This window comes from Nomascus leucogenys, chromosome 11, assembly GCF_006542625.1.
Source record: "Nomascus leucogenys isolate Asia chromosome 11, Asia_NLE_v1, whole genome shotgun sequence".
In the NCBI taxonomy this organism is placed as follows: domain Eukaryota; kingdom Metazoa; phylum Chordata; class Mammalia; order Primates; family Hylobatidae; genus Nomascus; species Nomascus leucogenys.
This window is the reverse complement of record NC_044391.1, coordinates 8,153,149-8,180,633: the sequence shown is the minus strand read 5'-3', so window position 1 is coordinate 8,180,633 and position 27,485 is coordinate 8,153,149. Positions and strand designations below refer to the sequence as shown.

Genomic DNA, 27,485 nt, shown 5'->3' with positions numbered 1-27,485 from the left:
CTTGCCTGCTGTCCTATGACTTCTTAACTGGTTTCTGGAGTTTTCAAAAAGGCTTTTTTGATCATTTATAATTAAATCACTGTCCCTGTGAGGGAATGCAGTCCAAGGCTTCCTATTCCATCATCTTGCTCTGTGCTCAGCCTTTCATTTTTTTATTCAGTATATTTGTTATTGTTTGGATATTTTACATCCATCATGTTAAAAATAATATGAAGAAAAGTATCCAAATCTAAATGGGTTTTTTGTGTGTTTTTTCGTTTTTTGTTTTTTGCTTTTTTTTTGAGATGGAGTCTTGCTCTGTCGCCCAGGCTGGAGTGCAGTGGCGTGATCTCGGCTCACTGCAACCTCCACCTCCCAGGTTCACACCATTCTCCTGCCTCAGTCTCCCAAGCAGCTGGGACTACAGGTGTCCACTACCACGCCCAGCTAACTTTTTATATTTTTAGTAGAGACGGGGTATCATCATGTTAGTCAGGATGGTCTCGATCTCCTGACCTCGTGATCCACCCACCTCGGCCTCCCAAAGTGCTGGGATTACAGGCGTGAGCCACCAGGCCCAGCCTAAATATTTTAAATACTGAAGGAAAAATATTTTGTTTCCAAGAAAGGAAAGTATATAAGGGCCCTTGGTTTTATTACTATAATTTATACTAAAGCACAGTAAGAATTAGCCTATATTTACATATATTACACAAACCTCCCGCTATTGTGAGCTTTCCCAAATTCCTGCAGCCTTAATAAAAATGTGAAAGGATGCTTTGTTTGGTATAAGAAATAAATTAACAATGGCCGGGCATGGTGGCTCACACCTATAATCCCAGCACTTTGGGAGGCCTAGGCAGGTGGATCACTTGAGGTCAGCCTGGCCTTAGGTGAAAACCCATCTGGTCAATTGAGACCAGCCTGGCCAACATGGTGAAACCCCATCTCTACTAAAAATACAAAAATTAGCCAGTGTGGTGGTGGGCACCTGTAATCCCAGCTATTTGGGTGGCTGAGGTGGGAAAAATCACTTGAACCCAGGAGGTGGAGGTTGCAGTGGGCTGAGACTGCACCATTGCACTCCAGCCTGGGCAACAAGAGTGAAACTTCGTCTCAAAAAAAAAGAAAGAAAGAAAAGAAAGAGGCTGGGCGCGGTGGCTCATGCCTATAATCCCAGCACTTTGGGAGGCCGAGGCGGGCAGATCATGAAGTCAGGAGATCAAGACCATCCTGGCCAACACAATGAAACCCTGTCTCTACTAAAAATACAAAAAAAAAAAAAAAAAAATAGCTGGGTGTGGTGGCGGGCACCTGTAGTCCCAGCTACTCAGGAGACTGAGGCAGGAGAATCACTTGAATCCTGGAGGCAGAGATTGCAGTGAGCCAGGATCTCGCCACTACACTTCAGCCTGGGTGACAGAGTGAGACTCTGTCAAAAAAAAAAAAAAAAAAAAGAAAGAGAAAGAAAGAGAGAAAGAAAAAAAGAAAGAAAGAATTTAACAATGCAAATTATTATGAAGCCGACATTTAAGGTATCCCTTATCCATATAGATAAGAATAATTAGGAAATAAATTTATTTATTAAATTTTGTTTTTTCTTTTGTGCTTTAGGCATTAGGATTTTTGTCTTCTTATGGAATAGGAGTGGAATATGATCAAGCTAAGGTAAAGGTCATTCTGTTTTATTCTGGAACAAAATTGATTTCTTTAAAAGGGATATTGAATAAAATCTACTCATTAAGTAAAGGGGCTCACTCTAGTGTAGTAGTTGAAAGCACCAACTTAATAGTCAAAGAAATTTAGTGTTCTTATGCCATAAGTTTCTTAAAGCATCATAAGTCAGCCTCTTCATTGAAGATAGATAGTATCTGCTTCATAAGGAAATTATGATGATTAAATGAAATCTTATACGATGCCCTTATCACAGACTCCAGAGATTAGTAAACCCCTAATAAATCGCAGCCATCTTTACAAAGGAGAGTGAAATTTGAAATTTATTTTGGAGTAACTTAATGGGTCATTGTGGGGCTAGGAATAAAAAAGGAATAGTTGGTTTGAGTTTCAAATTTAAATGGCCAACCTGGTTTGGGGGGTTTTTTGTTTGTTTGTTTTTACTTTAGGCACTGATATATTACACCTTTGGAAGTGCTGGAGGAAGCATGATGTCCCAGATGATTTTGGTTTGTAAACAAAATATTCTTGGGACCAAATTTGTATGCCATAAATACAGCATTGTCTTGAATATTAAGAATGCATCTGTCTGTGTTTTAGGGGTACAGATATTTGTCAGGAATCAATGTTCTACAGAATTGTGAAGTTGCCCTAAGTTATTACAAGAAAGTGGCAGATTATAGTAAGTAATCCACATAATTTATTTAAAAATAAACAGTTGCCAAGGAATTAGAAAAATAAATCAATAACGGTTCGATTGATATAAACTTATGAAAATATCAAAAGTGTATGTTTTTAATATGTTATAATACAATTCTTTTAGTACAATACAGAGTTTCTGTTTCCTTAATACTTTCCAAATAGTTTTAAAAGATTATACTCATTTTTTATTTTTCTTAATATGTATCCCCAAACAATTGTTTTACTTGCTTTTGTGATATTCTTTCCTTACTGAGAATTTGAATGTAGCACCAATAAATATTAAGCAGTTTCCCTAAATATAACATTTAGAATATGGGATGACTGCCAAAAATTCCTAAAGGAATGAATGTAAGGTACATACATTGGAGGTATCTGTCACCTCCAATTTGAATTTAATTTGAATTCAATTTGAATTGAATGAGAACAATTCAAGCAACCATTAGTTTACATGTAATCAGAATAACATCTAAGCACACATCTTTGGCACTATTAGGATCTGAGAAAAGAAAGAAGGAGAAAAAAACTAGTTTTGAATTTAAGATGCTGTATATAACAAGATCATTTCATGTGCTTAATGAAATTGGAATTACTATACATATTTCAAACTGCACACTTTGTTAGGTGTATTCAAGCATATCTATGTATAGTCTTAGTCCCAGAAAAAAATTATGAATGGAGTGAGTTGTCTGCTCCTAAAATATTCCCTTTCCTTGAGTCTTTTTGGTCAAGATCTTCAGTAGAGTCTGATATAAGTTGATACCTTTTTTATTATTATTATTATTTTTAGTTTTTGAGATGGAGTCTCGCTCTGTCGCCCAGGCTGGAGTACAGTGGCACAGTCTCGGCTCACTGCAAGCTCCTGGGTTCACACCATTCTCCTGCCTCAGCCTCCCGAGTAGCTGGGACCACAGGTGCCCGCCACCATGCCCGGCTAATTTTTTGTATTTTTAGTAGAGACGGGGTTTCACCATGTTAGCCAGGATGGTCTCTATCTCCTGACCTCATGATCCGCCCGCCTCGGCCTCCCAAAGTGCTGGGATTACAGGCTTGAGCCACCGCACCCGGCCTATAAGTTGATGCCTTACTTATATAGGTTGCAGAGAAGAACTAGAGAACCCAATAAACAAAAATTGCACTTTTTTTTTTGAGACAGAGTATCCCTCTGTCATCCATGTTGGAGCGCAGTGGCTCGATCCCGGCTCACTGCAGCCTCTGCCTCCTGGGTTCAAGCGATTCTCATGCCTCAGCTTCCCAGGTATCTGGGATTACAGGCGTGCACCACCATACCTGGCTAATTTTTGTATTTTTAGTAGAGACAGGGTTTCACCATGTTGGCCAGGCTGGTCTCGAACTCCTAACCTCAAGTGATCTGCCCGCCTCTGCCTCCCAAAGTGCTGGGATTACAGACACGAGCAACGGCGCCTGGCCAAAAATCTGCAAATTTCTATTTTTCATGGATCTTCTGTCTCTATTAGTTGAACAGATTTCTGCACAATTTAAGATAATAAGCTAACGGTGTTTTCTCTAAATTGACTGTTGTCTCTTGCAGCCTCTGTTTTCTAGCTATTCTCTGGCTTGTTTTTATTCGCAGTTGCTGACACATTTGAAAAAAGTGAAGGTGTTCCAGTAGAAAAAGTGAGACTAACGGAAAGACCTGAAAATCTGAGTTCTAACAGTGAGATTTTGGATTGGGACATATACCAATACTATAAATTTTTGGCAGAAAGAGGAGATGTTCAGATACAAGTAATGTATACAGATGAGATTGAGTTTTTAGAACATGAAAATTACAAGGGGCTTAATTCTTTGAGTCCTGGAGGGATGAACAATGCCCCATCCTAAATAGGAAAGGGGAGAGACCCGCCCTCCTCTCTCACCCTACTCCTGTTTTGTTCCCTGCTACTTACAGTTCCTGTAGCCCACTGGAGAACTAGTTGCCATAATAATAGCAATTTTTTTGCATTTCTTCCTTAAAAATTAATTTTTTTTTTTTTGAGATGGAGTCTCGCTCTGTCACCCGGGCTGGAGTGCAGTGGCACAATCTCGGCTCACTGCAAGCTCCGCCTCCTGGGTTCACGCCATTCTCCTACCTCAGCCTCCCAAGTAGCTAGGACTACAGGCGCCCACCACCATGCCCGGCTAATTTTTTGTATTTTTAGTAGAGACAGGGTTTCACCGTGTTAGCCAGGATGGTCTGGATCTCCTGATCTCGTGATCTGCCCACCTTGGCCTCCTAAAGTGCTGGGATTACAGGCGTGAGCCACCGTGCCCGGCCCCAGTGTTGGTTTTAATATGAATAAACTACGACAATCCAGAAAGATTCTGTTTTTGGGAATGGGACAGTATTTGCATGATCTTTGAGAGCGAAGAGCTAAGGCCCCTAGGTTTATGTGCCTGGGTGTTTCTGTATCCCAGAAGGCCGGCTTCCAGCCACTAAGGAAGCCATATGTCCAGCAGCAACCAATTACCCAATAAATGATATAGTCTGGAATGTTTCCCTGATTTTTTCAGGACATTTCAAACGTGTCCAACAATCAACACACTAAAGTAAAATCACCACGTAAATGTTTTCTTTATTTAAAGTAATACTGCTGCTAAAATCATTTCCAAACTTATCGTTTCTAGGTCTCTCTTGGACAATTACATCTAAATGGGAGGAAAGGTCTAGATCAGGATTACTACGTAAGTCAATCTCAAGATCCAGTCACATGGGGTGGGGAAGGTAGTGGTGAGGGAGGCTGGCAGGGAAGTGAAAGCAGGGGGAGGGAGAGGTGGAAGAGTTGCTCAGAAAGCCCACTGATGCTTTCTTGGTCAACTATGCTTCCCAGCTTCTTAGGAAGAAGTAAGTTCTCCAGAGGGAACACTTGCCCACCTGCCTTCAAGAACAAAGGGGAAGGGACTTCTGAGGAGCAATTGAGGCAGGGGGGGTATCCATGTTCCAACAGAACCTAGTTCTGCCCACTCACACGCACTTTGGGCTGGGATTAGAGGAGAGAGTATCCCCACCTGCCAGCCTGCACCCAAGGCCAGCTGCAGAGTCCACCTGGGGATCACCACTAAGGAGTCTGAGAGGCAACTTCATCCCCATTTGGCTAAATCAGAAGACAGACTGCTTTTAATATAATTAAAAATATATTAGACATCCTTATACATTTGCAAAGCTCCTTTTAATCATTTTGCTTAACCTTACCTTATCCCAGTGAGGTTAAAAGGTTAATTAACCAGCCGGGTGCGGTGGCTCATGCCTGTAATCCCAGCACTTTGGGAGGCTGAGGCGGGCGGATCACGAGATCAGGAGATTGAGTCCATCCTGGCGAACACGGTGAAACACCGTCTCTACTAAAATTACAAAAAATTAGCCGGGTGTGGTGGCACGCGCCTGTAATCTCAGCTACTCGGGAAGCTGAGGCAGGAGAATCACTTGCACCCGGGAGGCACAGGTTGCAGTGAGCCCAGATCATCCCACTGCATTACAGTCTGGGCGACAGAGCGAGACTTCCTCTAAAAGAATAAAAATAAAAATAAATAAGTTAATTAACCATTCAAATTTATAGTGAAGAAAAAAGCAAATGAAAAAATGAACTTGACCTTGACCTACACAGGATCCTCCTCTGTAAGACACCAGGGTCATGGGATGAGTTCTTGCTTAGATTTTGACAGTGGTTTCAAGGCCCTACATCACCACAGACCTGGGAAGTAACTGGATTTTTTTTTTTTTTAAGATGATTTTGCTGCTCTTTCCATTTATAGGAGCCACATGCTCCTTGTCTCAAAGGAACATGTAGCCTATTTCAACATAGTCCCAATGGCTAAGTGATAGAAACAACCACTTTATAAGGCTATTACCTAAAAAAGTGATCTGTTACTACTTTGCATTTCATTTTGTGTTATTTTATGAATGTGTCTTTGGTACTATAATTTGTATTTTATATGAGGTCCAGTAAACATCAGGTAAATGTCGAAGTCATTTCATAAAATGTGATAAAATAGGTAGGAATTTAAATAAGCATATGCGCCCCAAGACAGCTCAGTTGAAGATCCATAGATTTTCTTTCATCTTAATCATAACCAAAGTTTTAGCTTCTTAGATGGAAATATCTGGATTCATAATATTACTCTGTCAGATTTCAGCCTGCAATGAGTTTCTCATGTTAATCGTAGAATGTGTAACTAGGAAGACGTCCTCATTTTCCATAAACATGAAATTTGGATGTGAGGGCACCCTAGCTTCAGCTGTAGGGAAGACAAACCAATCTTTGTACAGTGCAATAAAATCCCACTAAATTGGTACTTCAGTCAGCTCCAGCCACTGTGGTCACCAGATGGCAGCTGCAGCTGCCTCCAGGTGAGGATGAAGTGCAATCCCAGGGCTGCTGTTGCAGGATCCCAGAGCTGTTGTGTAGCAGCCAGGCAGCTGAGTGTCACCCAGGAGCCCAGCCAGGATCTCCTGCGGGCTCATTCACGAGATTTTATTACATCTGTTTTACAAATGAGAAGCAGAGGCTGGAGACATAAAGGAAATTGCTTCAAGGCTCACAGCTGGGAAGTAAGATTGTTTAAGAAGCAGAATTTGAACTCAGGCCTTCAGAAATCAAAAGCTGAGCTCTTTCCATTAAACTTTATTTGACCCAGGCCAAAACAAAAAACAAAAAACAGCCTCTAAAATCTGTTCCCTCATTTATAAAGCAAGAAGAAGAAATGACATGATCTCTCAGTTTCCTTTAGCTCTTCCTGATAGTGGGTTGGGCCTCCTGCTTCCACATATCCCAAGAAGATGAGTTTAATTCCAGAACCATCCTTGTGGTTCAGGTACTCTTTGTGGGTAAGCACAGGCTGGTCCTTTCTTCTCCCCTCAGCCTAATGACCCTGAACTTGAATGGAGAACTCCAGTTGAAATCTCAAACTTTAAGACAAATTGACTTATCTATCAGTTATCTTTGTCTGCATTTTAAAAAAACAGCCCCAAACTTAGGTGGTTTTCAATAATAACCATTTATTTAATTCATAATTTTGGCAGGTCAGCAATTTTGGTTAGCCTCAGCTGAGCAATTCTGATCTGGGCCAGGCTCAGCTAACCTTAGCTGGGCTTGCTGGTGCATCTGCAGTTAGCTGGAACATAAGCTAGAGCTGGCTGGTTTATGATGGCTTCATCTGCGACTGCTAGAATGACTGGGGCCCTTCTCCATGTGGTCTCATGCTCTAGCCAACTGGCCCAAGCTTTCCACATGGCAGTCAAAGGTTCTAAGAACACCAGAGTAGAAGTCTCTTGAGGCCTGAGCTCAGAACTGACAAGTCACTTCTGCCACATTCTTTTGACCAAAGCAAATCACAAGGCCAGCAAACTTGGAGGGGTAGGGAAATGGGCTTCTCTCAATGGGCAGAGCTGCAAAGTACTGTGGTCATTCTTGCAACATGCCATAGCGTAGCTGCGCCAGAATCAACTTGGAATGGCAGGGAAGATACATAAGGGAAAGGGAAGATACAAAGATAAATCCAGTTTCCAAAAGGCTATTACTGCAGCTTTTTTCATGCCTCGCTTCTCATCTTTCCAAGTCTCTCCTCCTCAGAGAGGATAATGTTTTCTTTTTATTTTATTTTATTTTTTAATTGACTCATAATAATTGTACATATTTATGGGATACAATGTGATGTTTTGATAGTTACATAATATATTCATTATGTAATATATACATATGTATGCAAATGTAGTGTATACATTATGTAATGATCAAACCAGGGTAATTTGCAAATCCATCACCACAAATACTTGTCATTTCTTTGGGGTGAGCACATTCAAAATCCTCTCTTCTAGTTATTTTGAAATATACAATACCTTATTTTTAACTATAGTCCTCAGCCTGAAGACCACCACTTGAGCCGGTATGCTAATATTTCAGTCCACCAAAGAGAATTATTAGTATAAGACTCTCTTTAAATATGATGCTCCAGTCCACTGCTCAGAAAACTAAATTTCAAAATACCTGGAAATGACTAGCTTGCCTTTCTTTTCCTTCCTCACTGTTTGGTTGAACTAATCTCTCTTATGAGTTGTCATCAAAGAAAACATTTTTACCTTCTCCCTGACCAAATTCTTAATTATTGAAAAATATTGTATATGCAATTCTTGATTACATTATCTTGAATTTTCTACACATAGATTTTAATTTTATTTGCATTTCTAAATATATGCAGGCTCAGAATAAATTGGATTAGGAAAGCAGGATGTTTGGGTGAATATTATTAAAATGGATAAAGCGTAATTAAATTAAACCTAGCAGAAGAATAATATCAAATTTGTAAGGGCAATTGGTTTGTCTATCCTATCACCCATTTAAAAATTTAAAAAAAGAGCTAATATCATCTTTTCTCAGGATGTTCTACAGAGCAAGAGATGAAAGAAGTATTCAGGCTGGGCGCGGTGGCTCACGCCTGTAATCCCAGCACTTTGGGAAGCTGAGGCGGGCGGATCATGAGGTCAAGATATTGAGACCATCTTGGCCAACATGGTGAAACCCCGTCTCTACTAAAAATACAAAAATTAGCTGGGCATGGTGGTGCACGCCTGTAGTCCCAGCTACTCAGGAGACTGAGGCAGGAGAATCACTTGAATCTGGGAGGCAGAGCTAACAGTGAGCTGAGATTGCGCCACTGCCCTCCAGCCTGGCGACAGAGTGAGACTCCATCTCAAAATATATATATATATATATATATATATATATATATATATATATTCATAAATGTTTTTAGAACAATAAATTTTCTTGGCATTTCATTCTAGGGGAAATGTTACAAACTGGTTAAACTACAGATTTTCTTAGAGCCAATGAAAAATCATGATCATTTTTTAAAAAGAGAGATATGGGTTCAAATAATAAAACTTTACTTACTTAGCATAATACCTGGGACATACTATATTTCATACTAAGATACCACCAATTGTAAGACAAACAAGTATTTTATGTTCTGAGGAAGAAAAAAAACCCTACCAATATATATTATAATATGTCCTGATGGAAGTGAGGTGGGAGGAGACGTACATCTTAGAATCAGTGAAATATGATGATGGGTGCTCAGTTAATATTTGAAGGAAGGATGGATGGAAAGATGGATGGATGGATGGATGGATGGATACTTGATCTTAACTCTTCGAGAGCAAGAACTCATCTTGGCTCGCGTATATCCATCAAGGTAGCTTGCTTGGTGGTAGTTTCACGTGGTGTTTAATAAAGGTTTATATAGTTGAAGCAATAGTATTAAGGATATGTAAATTTAAAACTGAAAAAAAAAGGGAATGAAATGCCAAGTAAGCCATGACAGTGGAGCAGTGTATGAGACAGAGTCTCAATTCCTTTAGGTCTTTATCAGATCATTATATTTAAGGGTGGGGAAAACTCCAGGATTTATATTTGCTTCTGGAGAACAAGTTACTTTCTTTTAAAATTTCACTGATTTCCCAGAATGAAACTTTTTTCAGAAGTCTCTATTACAAGATATTTGAGAGCCAAATTACTAAACTGGACTACGAGAATGATTTTACAGAATCATAATACTACAGCTAGAAGAGCCCATAAAGATTAAAGTCCAGCTGCCTCGTTTTAGAGATGGATAGACATTCATTCATTTATTCATTTCTGAAACATTTCCTGGTGCCTAACATATAGCCCACACTATGCTAAGTACAGAGGATTCAACATTGGAGGAGACAAAATAAGTCGATAATGAAATCAACGGATGAATGCCACAATACGGACAGGATGAGGTGCCGTGAGAGCACAGAGGAGGAGAATCTGAATAAGGAAACCAAGCCCAGGAGATAATGTAATTTGTGTGATTTACACAGTTACCTGGGGACATATTTTGGTCATGGCTCAGTAGAGAGATTCATGAGATACACTTTTATTTTTGATATTAGTGTTCTCTCATTTAGTAACTTGTACATTGCTATAACTTTCTCCTCTCCAGCTGACACTTAGATGATTCCAGGCATTTTATCTTCAGGATTCCCTAACATTTATAGACCTTCAGTGGCTTCTATTTTCTATTTTTTATTTTAAAATAAAATAAAATCCTTACGACCAGGTGTGGTGGCTCACACCTGTAATCCCAGCACTATGGGAGACCGAAACGGGAGGATCACCTGAGGTCAGGAGTTCAAGATCAGCCTGGCAAACATGGCAAAACCCTATCTCTACTAAAAATACAAAAATGAGCCAGTTGTGGTGGTCGCACATCTGTAATCCCAGCTACTCAGGAAGTTGAGGCAGGAGAATCGCTTGAACCCAGGAGGTGGAGGTTGCAGTGAGCCGAGATCATACCACTACACTCCAGCCTGGGTGACAGAGCAAGACTCTGTCTCAAAAAAAATTTTTTTAATTAAAAAAAATAAAATCCTTAGCCTAGTATTCAAGACTGTTTATAGTAACGGCGCCATCTTATTTTTGCAAGTCTTAGCTTTTGAATGTTCTATTTCAGCCACGCTGAAGTAATCACTATTTTCTGAACACACCTTGGCCACTCCCATCCCCATTCGTTTGCTCAGGTTCTTCCCCTAGCCTCTGTACTGGTGACTTGTCACCATCTTTCATGAGGCCTCGATCATTTTAGCCCTCCTCTGTATACTGTGGAGACAGAGTGGTGAGTTGCTTATTGATCTCCAGTACTAACTGCATGACCCTGACATGTTGGTAATAAGATCAGATATTAATAATACCCTCTGATGGTGCTATTGTGAAGATTAGGTAAGAAAAAGTTTGCAAAACACTTATTGGAGAACTGGATACAATGTCTTTTATTCTATTCTCTTCTAATTCCTTATGTAGTTTTTTTTATATCACCTATTACCTACTATCTTACTGCTATTTATATATATTTTCTTTCTCAGGAACATTGCTAGGGAGCAAATGTAGGAATCATGTTTCTGTTTATCTATGAATCACCTAATACGTAACATACTATCCTATATATAGCAGGCTTCAGTCAAGTTTTTGAAAGGGTAAATGAAGATTGGAAGAGCTGGATGGATGAATGGATGCATGACACCATGAGGTTCAACTGTGGCAGCATTTGTACTTATGTCCCCAAAGAAGTTAGCAACATTCCTACAGCAAACTTCCATGTAAAATAACTACCAGCAGTTCTTCCTTAAACATTCTCTTCTCTTTGAGAAGGAATGTCTTTGCACATCAACCTGATCAAGACTTTTTTAAAGAGCAGAAGGGTCGTATCCTAACAGGACACTTTAAAAAGTAGCTTCATAGCTGGGCATTGTAGGGGGTGCCTGTAATCCCAGCTACTCAGGAGGCTGAGGCAGGAGAATCACTTGAACCCAGAAGACGGAGGTTGCAGTGAGCTGAGATCGTGCCACTGCACTCCAGCCTGGGCTACAGAGTGAGACTCCACCTCAAAAAAAAAAAAAAAAGAGCTGTTTCATACCACGTTCTTGAGGCTGATTTCTTTTATTGCTCTATATGGTTTCCGAGGAAGGGCTTTCCGGAAGGTCGAGATGAGGCCTAGGGAGTGTGGCAGCAAGGGACAAGGTCAGCCCTTGTGTGTTCTAGACAGAGTGCTTCATTTAATGTAACGACCTAGACAAAATCAGAGGCTTTACTGGCCTCCTTCAATTTGAGTCAGAAGGAATTGTCTTAAAGCTCACTTCTGCATAAAGACTGATCTCAGCAGCCAGCCAAGTGTGTCTGGTCTTACTCTGCCTACAAACATTAGGATACTGTGTATCCAATTCCGCCAACCACAGTAAAACCTCATTAAGTACACAGTGTCAACAGAGAAGCCTGCTTTTCAAAATAATGGACTATTTAGCTTCACAGCTGGGATTCATCTCTCCCTACAAACTACATTCCCATCGTGGCTTTCCAAATGTAAGAAGCAAGTCCTCATGTTATAAAATTATATGTAAGAAAGAGATATAGATACTCTCCCACTCCTCAGGTTATGATTGAAAAAGCACTTGGTTGGAATAGTGCCTTGAACAAAATGGGCGTTTCACAGATTTTTTTTAAGCTCAGTGGCAAGAACCATAGATATTTTTTGAATGCATATTGAATAAAGTTTGGTTCAAAAAGCTATTTTGAAGGATTTATTTTGTGACTAGCAATAACACTGTTCCTTTTCTCTCCAGAAAGCATTACACTACTTCTTAAAGGCAGCAAAGGCTGGGAGTGCAAATGCCATGGCATTTATAGGAAAGGTACATGCTTCATCTTGATTCATTGTTTTCATTTATTAAAAACCTAAGAAGTTAAACTGGGCATAGCAGCGTGTGCCTGTTGTCCCAGCTACTTGGGAAGTTAAGGTGGGAAGATCACTTGAGCACAGGCGACCAGCCTGGGCAACATGGCAAGACCCTCATCTCAAAATAATTAAAATTTAAATTTAAAAATTAAAAAATCTAGCAAATTAATGATACCAGCTCATTGAACCCATTGTAGAGGGACAGGGCAGCAGGCCTCTTTCACGGAAGCAGCCAAGTGGGGCATCTGGCTGCAACCCGAGGGTGGTATTCTTGAGGTGACAGTTTGGGAAGAAGCCCGATATAACAGCAGCCTTTATCTGGGGCACCAAAAGCAGCCTCAAAAGTGCACCTCGGCCGGGCGCGGTGGCTCATGCCTGTAATCCCAGCACCTTGGGAGGCTGAGGCAGGTGGATTGTTTGAGGTCAGGAGTTCAAGACCAGCCTGGCCAACATGGTGAAACCCCCGTCTCTACTAAAACTACAAAAATTAGCTGGGCATGGTGGCGGGTGCCTGTAATCCCAGCTACTTGGGAGGCTGAAGCAGGAGAATCACTTGGACCTGGGAGACAGAGGGTGCAGTGAGCTGAGATCATGCCACTGCTCTGTAGCCTGGGCAACAGAGGGAGACTCCATCTCCAAAAATAAAAAATAAAATAAAAATGTGCACCTGGCCCAGGGCTCCTCCTCTGAGCTTAGCTATGAGCCTGTGACCACCCTGCTCCCCAATATGTAAGAGGAGATCCAGGTTGGTTGAGCGCTGGAGATGGGTACAGGTCTCAGCCCAATCAGGCCCTTCTCTCCCCTACTACTGGAGTGTGAATCAGCTCCAGGCTGACCAGAGCTATCCTTCTGCCACCTCTGATAGGAGGCCTCCTGTGGCTGCAGAGTAGCCTGGTAGAGGGTTGCTCTGGAAAGGCGCATTCTTCTGTCTCCTTCAAAGACTATTCACTCCCCTGTGTGCCACCCTTGGCTCCCTGCAGCCAATTTGCATTAGTAACCATAGGGACGAATGTCCTGCTTCCTAAGTGCAACATACAGTAAATGTAGATGCAAAAAAAAAAAAAGAGAGAGAGAGAGAAAACACAAACAGGGTCCATTTCTTTGCCTTCAGGCAGGGTCACTCCAGGAGTCTGTAATAAATGGTACTCTTACTTTTTCTTGTTGTTTTAAATTGAGGTAAAATGTAAATATGTAAATAACACAAAATTGACTACTCTACAGTATACAATTCAGTGGCATTTACTACATTCAATATGTTGTACCACTGTTACCTCTGTTTCATTTTAAAATATTTGCATTACTCTCAAATTGTTTTGTTTTTTCTATCCTCTTTTCATTTTTCTTCCTAGATGTACTTAGAGGGGAATGCTGCCGCGCTGCAAAATAACGCTACTGCCTTCAAGTACTTTTCCATGGCAGCCAGTAAGGTATGTCCTCAATGCACTGCTGTAAACACATACACACTAGTTGCTTTTATTACGTGCAGACTGGTGCCAAAGAATTGACTTCGAAGTCCCAAGCCCAGATAATGGGCCTGTAAGGAGTTTTGTGTCCTGGAGAAGTATAATATTGGTGATGGGAGTAAGGGAAGCTACAACTTGTCTTCTTGGAAAATGAAAAATGGCAGTGGCTTGTGCTGTCCTAGCAGAGGCCAGGAGGAGGCCAGACAGAAGTTCAGCTTTCCCATCTCCCTCATGCAGTAGATGAGGCCATCTAGCTTAGGAACAGGAAACAAAAGAGATGAGGACAGAGGAAGGGAAAACCCAATCAATAACTGCAGGAAGTTCAAGACAAAGACATCCTAGGAATGTCCAGTTTTCTCCAGTCACATCTCATCCAAAGGCCAGAGCTCCCTCTGGCCCAGGCGGGAGCTTGTCAGGGAGGAGGCCAGGGCAAAGCGACTGAGAATAGGGATCTGGAGACAGAATCCTTGCTTGAATGCCAGCCCTAAAACTGACTAGCTGTGTGAACATGGGCAAGTTACTTAGCCTCTCTGTGCCTCAATTTCCCCATCTGTAAAATGGGAATATAAGAATATTTGCCTGCCAGGCACAGTGGCTCATGCTTGTAATCCCAACACTTTGGGAGGCTGAAACAGGCAGATTGCTTGAGCTCAGGAGGTTGAGACCAGCCTGGGCAACATGGTGAAACCCCATCTCTACAAAAAATACAAAAATTAGCCAGGCGTACTGGCACATACCTGTAGTCCCAGCTGCTCAGGAGGCTGTGCCTCATACTGTGAAGTACTTAAAGCAGTGCCTGACACACAGTAAGTGCGCTATTATCTTTTGCAGTCTGGGGCCAGTAAGGTAGAGTGAACTTCAAAGCACATCCCAGACAGAATGAATTAGCTGTATGAGGGACCATCGAAATGGTATAATATGCCTCCTGCATCGAAGTCTTTGCCTCTGCTCCTAGGGTCCGTGAGGCTGGTATCTGTCAGATAAAACTTAGTAGACTCCTCTGAATCCCTTTCATGCATAAAAAAATGCCCTCATCCAACACCCATCGGCCTGCTCTTGGCAAATGGCCTTGGTAAACTTTCTATCCCTGCACAGTAGGAAGCATTTTGTTGTCTTACAGTTGCACACTGGAACACTGGCAGTAAAGATGTGCTCAAACCAGGAATCATTTCAACTGTTCTCAGTTTTTAAAAACCCACACACTGCTTTAGGAGCCTATTTATAAGTGACTAGCACCTCGGAGCTGCTGCTATTGTGGTGTAAATTACTGAGAAGGCTAGTACTCGGCTCCTCTCCCTTGTAATTTATATGGAGGGCTCCTCTCCCTTGTAATTTATATGGAATTGTTGCTCAGAAAGGCAGTTATCTGAAGTACCATTAGATTAGGATGACAAGGAAGAGCAGACTGAAGAGGAGTAACAAGGAAAATCTCTTATCATCTGGCAAATAACACTGATTTGTCAGCCCATAAGCATAATGCCAGGGAGATGGGAGTGTAAATTAAGTCAGATTCCAAGCTCTTCAGGGTTGTGGAACCAGCCAGCAGTGATCTGGGTCTCTGGTGCACTGAACCCGAGCTGCTTTCCTTTACAAAGGAAATCTGAACTTACAATTAAGGTAATTATTCTAAATGGCATTAGGTGGAGATGGCCACATACTTCTTGATCAGTGCCTGGACAATTTATTAGATTTCTCACTCTTACTACTTTTTTAAAAACTGCTTTCTAAATTTGTTTTTAAATTATATCAATACCATGACACAGAGCTAGAGATTTTACAATCTCTTTTGTCTTATTTGCTTAGAAACAAGCACAGTGACTGTATGTGACATTGTGCCCATGTTGGACCACATTCCTCCAGTTCTCTCTTGCGCCCTGAGCATGTCAGGCCCGTCCCCATCTCCATACTTTTGTCATCTGCCTCCCCTTCCCAGAGTCTCTTATTCTAAGTCCTACTCGTCCCCAGAGCGGAGCCCAATCCTCCCTCCATCCACAGAGCTGCCCCTGCCCTTGCTGGCTCACATGATCTCTTTCCTGTTCTGAACTTACCCTGCGTTCACTCCTGCTGCTGGGATTTAACTGCTTCCTACCTGTGGCTTCTCCCCTCCTGTCCAAAGGCCATGTGTCCTCAACTACAGGAGGGCAAAGGTCCTGCCAGGGGGTTATTAAATAAAGGGGTCCAGAGCAGGGGTTTATTAAATATTTGCCAAAGAAATGCCTATCTGCTCCCTGGCTTCATGTCAGTTAACCTAAGCAAGAGCATTACACCCTAAAACAGCAGGTGTATACTGTGGGGGTTGGCTATACATATGGTTTTTCTGGCCCAGAAAGTGTTTTAAAAATCAGTAAACTGGCCAGGCATGGTGGATCACGCCTGTAATCCCAACACTTTGGGAGGCTGAGGCGGGCGGATCACCAGGTCAAGAGATCGAGACCATCCTGGCCAACATGGTAAAACCCCATCTCTACTAAAAATACAAAAATTAGCTGGGCAGGGTGGCATGTGCCTGTAGTCCCAGCTACTCAGGAGGCTGAGGCAGGAGAATCGCTTAAACCTGGGAGGCAGAGGTTGTAGTGAGCTGAGATCACGCCACTGCACTCCAGCCTAGCAACAGAGCAAGACTCTGTCCCAATAAATAAATAAATAAAAATAAATGAGTAAAATTCACATCCAAATCTAAACATCTAGCTTTTCTTGAAAATGGCAAAAGCTAGCTAGGCATGGTGGCTCACACCTGTAAATCCCAGCACTTTGGGAGGCTGAGGCTGGTGGATCACTTGAGGTCATGAGTTCAAGACCAGCCTGGTCAACATGGTGGAACCCCGTGTCTACAGAAAGCACAAAATTAGCCGGGCATGGGGGTGCATGCCTGTAATCCCAGCTACTTGGGAGGCTGAGGCATGAAACTCACTTAAACCCAGGAGGCAAAGGTTGCAGTGAGCTGAGATCACTCCACAGCACTCAAGCATGAGTGATAGAGCAAGAGTCTGTCTCACAAAAAAAAAAGAAAAAAGAAAATGGCAAACGCTGATGAAACAGGACTGCCATTCCATGTGGCACCAACCAGCTGGAGCAGAGGAACTGAGAGCTGCTGCTGCCTTCACACAGGGCAGGGACTCCACGTGTCTCCATCTGCACCACTGTCTCCACTACCTGGCATATTTTATTTCTTATATCACTGGCATGGTTCCTGCAGGTGTCTGAACTGGCCACTCTTCGCCTGACAAGTTCTAAATAGGTACGCTGGGCCTTAAACAGTGATGGGCAATTCACTGAGTCCCTGGGGTCCCAGGGACTCCCTTAGAGGAGAAAATAATTTGTCCCTGCTATTCTAACCTTTCTCCTTTCTCTCTCCCTTCTTCATTCCCTCCTTTCATATCTGTTTCTTCCCTTCTGTATTAGTCCGTTCTCACATTGCTAATAAACATATACCCAAGACTGGGTAATTTAGAAAGGAAAGAGATTTAATTGGCTCACAGTTCAGCATTGCTGGGGAGGCCTCAGAAAATGTACAATCATGGCAGAAGGGAAAGCAACCACATCCTTCTTCACATGGCGGCAGCAAGGAGAAGTGCAGAGCAAAAGAGGGAAAAGCCCCTTATAAAGCCATCAGATCGCATGAGAACTCACTCACTATCACAAGAACAGCAGCACGGGGGTAACCGCCCCCATGATTCAATTACCTCCCACCAGGTCTCTCCCATGATGCATGGGGATTATAGGAACTACAATTCAAGATGACATCTAAACGAGGCTAATTAGAAGAAGACAGACTCACTAGACTTTGCCGCATCCATCACACTGAGCCTTACTACTTCCAGAGCAGAGCAACTCAAGACTCCCAGAACCACAGGACGTGTGGCCAGGAGAGAAGAGGGAAGAAGAGAGCAGAGTTATACCACCTGTTTTAAATACAGATGGACTGTCCTTAAGAACTCTTGGCCGGGCACGGTGGCTCATGCCTGTAATCCCAGCACTTTGGGAGGCCAAGGCGGGCGGATCACGAGGTCAGGAGATCGAGACCATCCTGGCTAACACAGTGAAACCCTGTATCTACTAAAAATACAAAAAATTAGCCGGGCGCAGTGGCGGGCGCCTGTAGTCCCAGCTACTCGGGAGGCTGAGGCAGAAGAATGGCGTGAACCCGGGAGGTGGAGCTTGCAGTGAGCCGAGATCGTGCCACTGCACTCTGGCCTGGGCGAAAGAGCGAGACTCCGTCTCAAAAAAAAAAAAAAAAAAAAAAAAAAAAAGAACTCTTACAATAGCAGATCATTTCATATGATAGGCTCAAAATTTGGAGTCTTGAAACCACTTTTGAAATATGCCTTCGCTATTTATGTGCTATTCCTGTGTTACTGAGAGTTACTCCGGCTGCATCTACAATAACCAAATGTAGGTGGTAAGAAGAAATTTGGAGAGCTTTTTATTAGAACGTAAGTTCCTGCAGAAACACTAGAAACCTGTAAAACATACCTACAGGTCTGCTGAATCAAAGTCAGTTGGTCGGCAGGGTGCGGTGGCTCACGCCTGTAATCCCAGCACTTTGGGAAGCTGAGATGGGCGGATCACTTGAGGCTAGGAGTTTGAGACCTGCCTGGCCAACATGATGAAACCCCATCTCTATTAAAAATACAAAAAATCAGCTGGGCGTGGTGGCGCGCACCTGTAATCCCAGTTACTTAGGAGGCTGAGGCAGGAGAATAGTTTGAACCAGGGAAGCAGAGGTTGCAGTGAGCTGAGATCACCTCACTGCACTCCAGCCTGGGCAACAGAGTGAGACTCCATCTCAAAAAAAAAAAAAGAAAGTCAAGTGGTCAATCATGGTTTCTTACTGTAGTTGCTAGAGGGTGAAATGCGTGATAGGACATGGAAAGAAAAAGGAGTTTTCTCCTTGAGGAAGTCACTTTCAAGGTTCACTCTTCCTCCAAAATTGATATGCTAAATATCAATATATTTGAACATGTGCTGAATACTAAATGTGCTAAATACTCCCTTCCTGAGAGTATTCCGAATATTAATCAGAAAATAAATGGTAATTAATTTAGCATCAAGTGGAAAAGGAAACATTGGGGATGTTATAAGCAATAAATTTGAATAAAGAAATATACCAACAATGCTTTACTATCTGTAGTGGCTGGATTGAAATCCACAGAGTCTCTAAAATGTGATTAGGCCATTTACATCAACCTCCTTAGACCTGAGTAGGTAACAAGTGTCTGGATAGACTTCTCCCTTCTGGAAAACTCCTACACATCCTTTAAGACCTAGCTCAAATGTCACCACTCCTGACAACTTGATCTCCTTCAGTTCCTAGTCTAAATCAGGCAATAGAGTGTCCCTCTTCTAGGTGTCTGCAACACTCTCGATCTATTTCTTTTTTCTTTTCTTTCTTTTTTTTTTTTTTGAGATGGAGTTTTGCTCTTTCGCCCAGGCTGGAGTGAAGTGGCGCAATCTCGGCCCACTGCAACCTCCACTCCATGGGTTCAAGCGATTCTCCTGCCTCAGCTTCCCAAGTAGCTGGGATTACAGGTGTGTGCCACCACAGCCAGCTAATTTTTACATTTTTAGGGGAGTTACGCTTATTTTTTTTTTTTGTCTTTTGTTTTTTTTTCTTTTTCGGGAGAACGGGGTCTCGCTATATTGCCCAGGCAGGTCTCGAACTCCTGGGCTCAAGCTATCCTCCCGCCTCTTGCCTCCCTGAGAGCTGGGATTACAGGCGTGAGCAACCGCGCCCGGCAATTTTTACATTTTTAGTAGAGACAGGGTTTCACCATGTTGGCCAGGCTGGTCTCGAACTCCTGACCTCAGGTGATCCACCCACCTTGGCCTCCCTAAGTGCTGGGATTACAAGCGTGAGCCACCATGCCCGGCCTCAATCTATTTCAACTTTAGGACTTACCACATTTGACAGGACTCTAAGAGGTCTGACCTGCCCCTGCCCTTTGATATGGCTCAGAGCCCACTAGCGTGTGAACTCTCCAAGGCAGGGATTATGGCTTCTTCATCTTTTACCTTTCACCTGCTACCTCTGCCCATTGCCTACTATGGAATCATACACAAAACAAGTCCTAAATAAGTGTTGAATACAAGAATGGAGGAAAGATTTGACTTTCGTTTCCCTCTTCCCTTTTCTAGCCAGAAGGTTCATGAAAGTATAAAAGGAGGAACTAGAGTGGGTCAGAATAACCGGCCAACTGCCTTGATTAATCTCTTACTGGGTGCATGTCAAATATTTTGAAAAATTTTGCAGTAATTTTCCTTATCATGAATTCTTCTGGGACTTTACTTGGCTTTATAAAACTCTTCTAGGGCAATGCAATTGGCCTTCATGGGCTTGGTCTTCTTTACTTTTATGGAAAAGGAGTTCCCGTGGTAAGTTAAATTATTTTATTATATTTCTATTTGTAGCAATTTACAGGGTAAAATTCATGGTCATTCATTAGTTTACAGGAATTTATCTCTATTATCTGGTTTGCCAAACTGTGATATCAGATAATAGAGAATAAAATAATCCAATGAGATGTCTGCCAAAGAGACACTGAAGAACAAGCTTGTGACAAGAATAGTAATTCTAATTATATCTTAGAATCATAGATCCTAAGTAACCTTAGAAATTATCTATCCTCTGAGGACTTTATTGATGGAGAAATTTATCTTCATAGTCTTTTGAGTGACCTTCCCCAATATCTAACAAAACTTACAGTCAATGTAGAAAAAGACATAATTATGATGAAAATGAGACATTATTTCCTGATAGTCTAATAATGAAATAAAATATATAATATTTCTGATACTATTTTAATTAGCCTAAATCACATAGGGTACTGTCTATACTCTTTTTAAGCAGTGGAAGGCAATTGTTTCCATGGAGTTTTACTTGTGTCTTTGAGTAACAGAGTGCAATTATCTTGCAGAATTATGCCGAAGCACTTAAATACTTTCAGAAAGCTGCGGAGAAAGGGTGGCCCGACGCACAGTTCCAGTTAGGCTTCATGTACTACTGTAAGTGCCACAAATACAGCTGCTTTATTTAGAATGACAAATGCATTATTAAGTCTGCTCCTTTTATAACAAACATCAAAGGGTTGGTGTGAGTGGTTTAGACAGAACATTTAGGCAACAAATTAGAATTTGAAAAAGACTAAAGAAAAGGACACTGGTTGAGAGGGGGGACAAGGAGGTGCAGAGTCAGGAAGCTCATCTTTGACAAGGTTAAGTTGGAGGTGCTAGCAATATCCCGTGCACATCCCCAGAAGCGAGTATGAAACTCACAAGAAAGGCCAAACTTACAGAGAAGGTTCAAGAGGCATCAGCACACAGCTATTAGTTAAGAGTAGTTGAGGTTGCAAAAGGAAAGGAGCAAGAGTGTGAGAGGAAAGAGCAGTGGGCCATGGTAGATAACTAGTGACCCTCCATGCTGTATTGAAGGGTAGGCAGGGGAAGTACATCACAGAGAAGAATGGAAAGCCAGGCTCAGCAGAATAGGGAACAAAAAAAAAAAAAAAAAAGATCTTAACGGATCCAAGGGAAGAACTTTCAAGGAGGAATAAATGAATGAGCACCCCTGTGAAATGCAGTGAGAAACCTGGCTTAAAAAACAAGTAAGAGGCCGGGCGTGGTGGCTCACGCCTGTAATCCTAGCACTTTGGGAGGCCGAGGTGGGTGGATCACGAGTTCAAGACCAGCCTGGCCAATATGGTGAAACCCCGTCTCTACTAAAAAATACAAAAATTAGCCTGGCGTGGTGGCAGGTGCCTGTAGTCCCAGCTACTGGGGAGGCTGAGGCAGAATCAAATCACTTCAACCCGGGAGGTGGAGGTTGCAGTAAGCCGAGATCACGCCACTGCACTCCAACATGGGCAACAGAGCGAGACTCCATCTCAAAACAAAACAAAACAAAACAAAACAAAAAAAAGCAAGTAAGAAAGAATGAAATATCTATGAGACTTGGCAATACAGAGAATGTGGGTGAGGTCATTGGACGGCTTGGGGTGGAAGCCGCATGACAATGGCATGAACGGAAGATCAGAAAGTTGAGAAATAAAAGTATTCTTGCAAGCAGTGTGCCCTTAAAGGGAAGGAGAGAGAAGGAACTCAGCATCAGGGGGATTAAGGACCCAGAGGGAGTTAGTTTTAAGATGAAGAGACCTGAGCATAATTATAATTGATGGAAAGAGATTCTGAAAAACGTTGGTGGTATTAACACCTGATTAGGCACAGATCAGTGGAAGCCTCTTTAACCGTGATAGATAGGCAGGATTGCTCACCCTCAAAGACTGGAGGGAGGGTGGAAAGGATGATGCGAATCTAAGTATGGGGGAATGGGATGGGGAGAGAGGCGAGTGAGGAAAGACAATATGAAGTTTTCTTCAATGATCTAGTAGGTACAAAGTTGACTTCTGTGAGCAAAGGTAGAGTGGTTGGCTAGGAGGTCTCAGAAAGCCATGAAAGTTTCTAATAATCTCTGTGGGGAATGAGAGAGGAAGTGGCCAAGACAAATACCAGGAGATCTGAACACACCTGAGTGTCCCCATCAAGTCCTTCATGTCAGAGGCGGAGCCAGGGCAGCAGCAGACCCCATCATCAAGGAGGTCACATCCAGTCAAGGCGTCACTGGCATTTTCCACAGTGGCCCAGCAGGAGCACCTGTTTTACACTATCTTGGGGGATTGAGGTTGCCTAAGATGGCCTTGTTCTTCTAGTTCATTCCAAGTCCTTGGTTCGGGATCTACCAGATTTCCCAAGTTTCTAGAATAAGAAAAATAGTCATGGCTAATGTATAGTAAGTCTTCGTATGTTTTAACTCATTTGACCCTCTCAACACATCTACCGGGTATCCCACAGTGGATAGATGAGCAAACCAAGCCAATGTCGTGGTTGGACTTCTTGCCCAGGATCACACAGTTGTGGAGCTGGAATTCAAACTCAAGCAATTTGCCTCCAGAGCTTTTGCTCTTAATCGCTACATGGCACTGCTTCTAAAGGCTCCAGTGTTAGAGCTGGAAGATAACTTAAAGACCATCTAAGGAAAGCCTTCACTTTTGCAAATAAAGTGCCTAAATGGCCCAACTCACAAAAGAACTAATGAGAGAGCCAGGACAAGAATCTTGGCTGCTGGGAGTCTGCTGGTTCTCTGCTCTAGCTTCAAGTGCCTATTCTTGCTGTAAGCAGGAGTTTGGTGAGAGTTCGGCCTCTTGGAGCTGGGATTTACCTGCTGCATATGCCATAGTCATGGCTGGGAGAAGCTATATGGGTGTCCTGATATGCAAGGATGACAAAGATGGCGAGATGCATCATGGTGGGGCTTCGGGTCCTCAGAGACCATCACTTGTTCTCCTTTGCATTAACTTTAGTTATGCCATAGTGAGGAGATACTTTCATGAGACTAAGTAGTCCTTCTTTCTCAATTTTTTTTTTCAGAATGGCTCAAGAACATAAATTTCCATATCCTTACTTAGAACCAAACTCAGTGTTCACCTCCACCTTCACAAATAGTGGATTTAGAGTAGCTTGACTTTTGGTTGGCTTTTCCTATCCTATTTAAATAGCAGGCATCACTATGACTATTATATCCATAGATTATCATATAAAAAATAAAGTCAATAAGGGGTGGCTCAAAACAGTTTTAATTTTCAGCTGGCTCTGGAATATGGAAGGATTATAAACTTGCCTTCAAATATTTTTACTTGGCATCTCAGAGTGGGCAGCCCCTCGCCATTTATTATCTGGCCAAGATGTATGCAACAGGAACAGGAGTAGTAAGATCATGCAGAACTGCTGTGGAGGTAAATACAATATGAGGCTGTTTTTAAAGCACTTGTCATATATGACACAGAGGAGGTAATACCGTTCTTAAATTGTTGGTGTCTTTGATTTTATAAATATTACCTCTTTTCTTCCAGTTGACAGTGTGAATACTGACATCTGTCAGAGGGGAAAAGCAGTGATGTAACTCGGGTTGGGGAAGGGAGACAGAGAAAAGATCTCTCCTCTCTCTGACATTTGGCTTTTCATCAGGTTCAGAGCTCACCTCAACATGCAGTTAAGGAGCTCTGTTTCAGCATTCAATCAAATCACCAGGGCAATTTGGCACTTCTAGTGGGATTGGGAGTTGCTACTTCGGAAACGAAAGGCTAGATTTAGCCTAGAAAATGTAGCCCACTTCTTCCCAGAAAGCAGCATCCTTTGGTTTTTGATTATTTGGATGACAATGGAGAAAGTGAATTCTTTCAGCCTGAGCCAGTGATGTGCTTTCCAAAAGAATGCTTTTAGGACCTTAATGTCCTTCACTGATTTATTAAACACGTCTGCTACACCAGCATACTCTATGTTGCAATCTGGCCCCTCTGAAGCTCATTTCAAAAGCTGCCAGCTAATGATCTATCTTTAGATTTGCTCCTTTGCCAACTTCCTAATGAATTATGTATGGCTAACCTCTTTTGGTTACATAAGGGCTATTCAGCTAAGTTGACATTTGTCCCCCTAGGGCTCTGCACACCTCTCTCACAGTTATGTCACCTACACCCTCCGGCACTGTCTTCCCTTCATTCTCTCCTTTTCACATCAGCTGTGGCCTTATAACTTGCCCTCGCAGAGCAGCAGTACTCAGAAAGTCCCTTTAAAACACACACACACACACACACACACACACACACACACACACACACACGCACACACTACCGATACATTCTTACTCTTCCAAATAGCCTCCAAGTCAGGAAAGTTTATTGTACACATTTAAAATAAGGCTGAGGAAGTTTCCCTCAAGACAAAAACAAAACAAAACAAACCCAAACACTTCTGATCTTTGTGCCTATAAAAGGTATTAGCTCTTTACCCTAAATAATTCGCAAAAGCCATGCTTTAGACCTAAAATCCTTCCCTGACCAGCCGGTAGGAGCTGAAGACTGATTTCATTTCTCATTTGCCTGGGGTGAAGCATACTGGCTAACTAGTCTCCTTGATTTCTCTTCCCATATACAGCTTTATAAAGGTGTCTGTGAACTAGGCCACTGGGCTGAGAAATTCCTGACAGCTTACTTTGCCTATAAGGATGGTGATATAGATTCTTCTCTTGTTCAGTATGCACTGCTTGCAGAAATGGGATATGAAGTAGCTCAAAGCAATTCAGCATTCATTTTGGAATCTAGTAAGATAAGTTAAAATTCTCTGCAATCCCCCAATCATACATATGCATATATGACTTTACTACAGAGGCATTTTAAGCCTTCCTAATGGAATGTCTCCTTTTTTTAGAAAAGGCTAACATTCTTGAAAAAGAGAAGATGTATCCAATGGCGCTTCTCCTGTGGAATCGAGCTGCCATTCAAGGTATAGAACCCAAATAAAAATAAGCACATACCCAGTCCCTGTCCTCTGTTATTCATCAGGTTTGCTGTAGCTGCGTGTTTGTACGCATAGGCAGCAAGGGGCAGAATATCAAGTAGGTGACATTTCAAACTATACTGATGTTAGGGTCAGTCTTTGGTTAGAGATCATTTCCAGGAACTTATTTTCCCCATTATTATCAAAGTCCCTGATTCAGCAAGCCATAGGAATTTTTCTGTGGCTCTGTCTCCATGGCACCAGAACAGTTTTTTGAAATATACAATTTTACTCAAGAAACCAGTTTTCTTGGTCTGGCTTCACTCATTCATTGCTGAGATCTTGACTGAACTAATCAGAGATGTGACCCATGTCTCAATGAGTTTACAAGCAAAATTAGTTATGTATGTATCTAAGGGTCATGTGATTTCTCTATTAAAATATCACATTGATGACTACCATTAACTTCAGATCTTTACTACAATCATTAGCATGTAAGAATAAAAAACCAAACCAAAACAAAACAGATACATGGCAGGATCCTCTCACTTTTCTTCGAGTTTCCATGTCTTGCTTGCTGGCATCACATGGATAAGGAATATAAGATACCAGTGGTGGGAAAAGCATTGGCAGGTGGTATTTGCATTGCATTGCGATGTCTTTTACTATTTTTCCCCTAAAATTATATTATTAAAAGCAGAGAAATACTGCAAAGCTGTCACCATTGGCATTTGGATATGTGAAAACTCTCTTGCAATAAGAGAGCAATTTTGCTTCCAATTAGGTTTCTTAAAATTGTCTTATGCTAAGGCCAAATCATCCCTTTTCACAGGAAGTGAATAGGATAAAAAATGATTCTCAGCTGACACTAATATGAAGCAAAGGAAAAAGTCACAGTGGTGCTTTCTCACATCCAGCTGAGCCGGTAGCACAGCAACAAGCCATCAGTGCAATTTTAGTGAGACATTCCCCTTAAAAAGTCTATGTTTTATAAAATGCAATGAAGACCTTATTTAGAGTGGGGAAACAATACCTGCAATCTCTCAGCCACGGCCAATCAGCTCAATTACAACAAACGCAGGTTTATTCCAAGCCAGGAAATGGTGGGGAAATTGCAGCAAGGAAAAGAGACATTGAAAACAAGGGTACATTGAGATATATATTTTTTTCTTTCTCTTTTTTTTTTTTTTTTTTGAGATGGAGTCTTGCTCTGTCTCCAGGCTGAGGTGCAGTGGCACGATCTCAGCTCGCTGCAACCTCCGCCTCCCAGGTTCAAGTGATTCTCCTGCCTCAGCCTCCCAAGTAGCTGGGACTACAGGCATGCACCACCATGCCCAGCTAATTTTTGTATTTTTAGTAGAGATGGGGTTTCACCATGTTGACCAGGATGGTCTTGATCTCTTGACCTCGTGATCCGCCTGCCTCGGCCTCCCAAAGTGCTTGGATTACAGGTGTCAGCCTGTACCGTCACCTGGCTGGTACGTTGATATTAAACTGAATTCCTCAATATAAAAAAGTCAGGCTGCTAAAAATAATCATGTGTCCTAAGAGAGATCAGGCATAAGTGTCCCTGAAGATATGGCTACTGAGTAGCTCACTTGGGATTAGGGAATCTGATAATGAAATTTTCCAATTAGTCACTGGCCGTACTCCTATGTTGACCAGGCTGGGCCACATAGTGAGACCTCATCTCTACAAAAAAATAAAAGATAAAAAAAATTAGTTGGGTGTGGTGGTGTGCACCTGTAGTTCCAGCTACTCAAGGGGCTGAGGCAGGAGAATCTCTCGAGCCCAGGAGACTGAGGCTGCAGTGACCCGTGATCACATCACTGCACTCTAGCCTGGGCAACAGAGTGAGATTCTGTCTCAAAAATAATAATAATAATAATAATAATAAATAAAAAGAATTTTATAATGTTAGCTGTATTCAGAGAGACTTAAAGATGGCTCATGGTATTACATCTTTTTGAAGTGTCTATATTTTAATAGAAGATTCTAGAAGATTAGAACTTTGGTACCTAAAGGAATAAATTCCAAAGGATGTTAGGTGCTACATTAGGGCCAAATGAGAAAATTTTGGAAGGAGTCCTATAT

General features: G+C 42.0%; 1 protein-coding gene across 3 annotated transcripts in view; it reads left to right on the top strand.

Annotated features, from left to right (window-relative positions):
- SEL1L2 (SEL1L2 adaptor subunit of ERAD E3 ligase) overlaps positions 1-27,485 on the top strand; it is a 153,325-nt gene that overhangs the window by 112,305 nt on the left and 13,535 nt on the right. Inside the window, exons 6-17 of one of the 3 annotated variants that reach the window (XM_030821997.1) lie at positions 1,594-1,647; positions 2,103-2,162; positions 2,254-2,335; positions 3,947-4,101; positions 4,981-5,037; positions 12,491-12,559; positions 13,953-14,030; positions 20,376-20,438; positions 20,981-21,068; positions 23,703-23,851; positions 25,050-25,215; positions 25,323-25,397. In XM_030821997.1, coding sequence (XP_030677857.1) covers positions 1,594-1,647; positions 2,103-2,162; positions 2,254-2,335; positions 3,947-4,101; positions 4,981-5,037; positions 12,491-12,559; positions 13,953-14,030; positions 20,376-20,438; positions 20,981-21,068; positions 23,703-23,851; positions 25,050-25,215; positions 25,323-25,397 — 1,096 coding nt within the window. The remainder of the gene's footprint in view (positions 1-1,593; positions 1,648-2,102; positions 2,163-2,253; positions 2,336-3,946; positions 4,102-4,980; positions 5,038-12,490; positions 12,560-13,952; positions 14,031-20,375; positions 20,439-20,980; positions 21,069-23,702; positions 23,852-25,049; positions 25,216-25,322; positions 25,398-27,485) is intronic. The other 2 variants (XM_003252082.4, XM_030821998.1) reach the window with 2 other exon arrangements.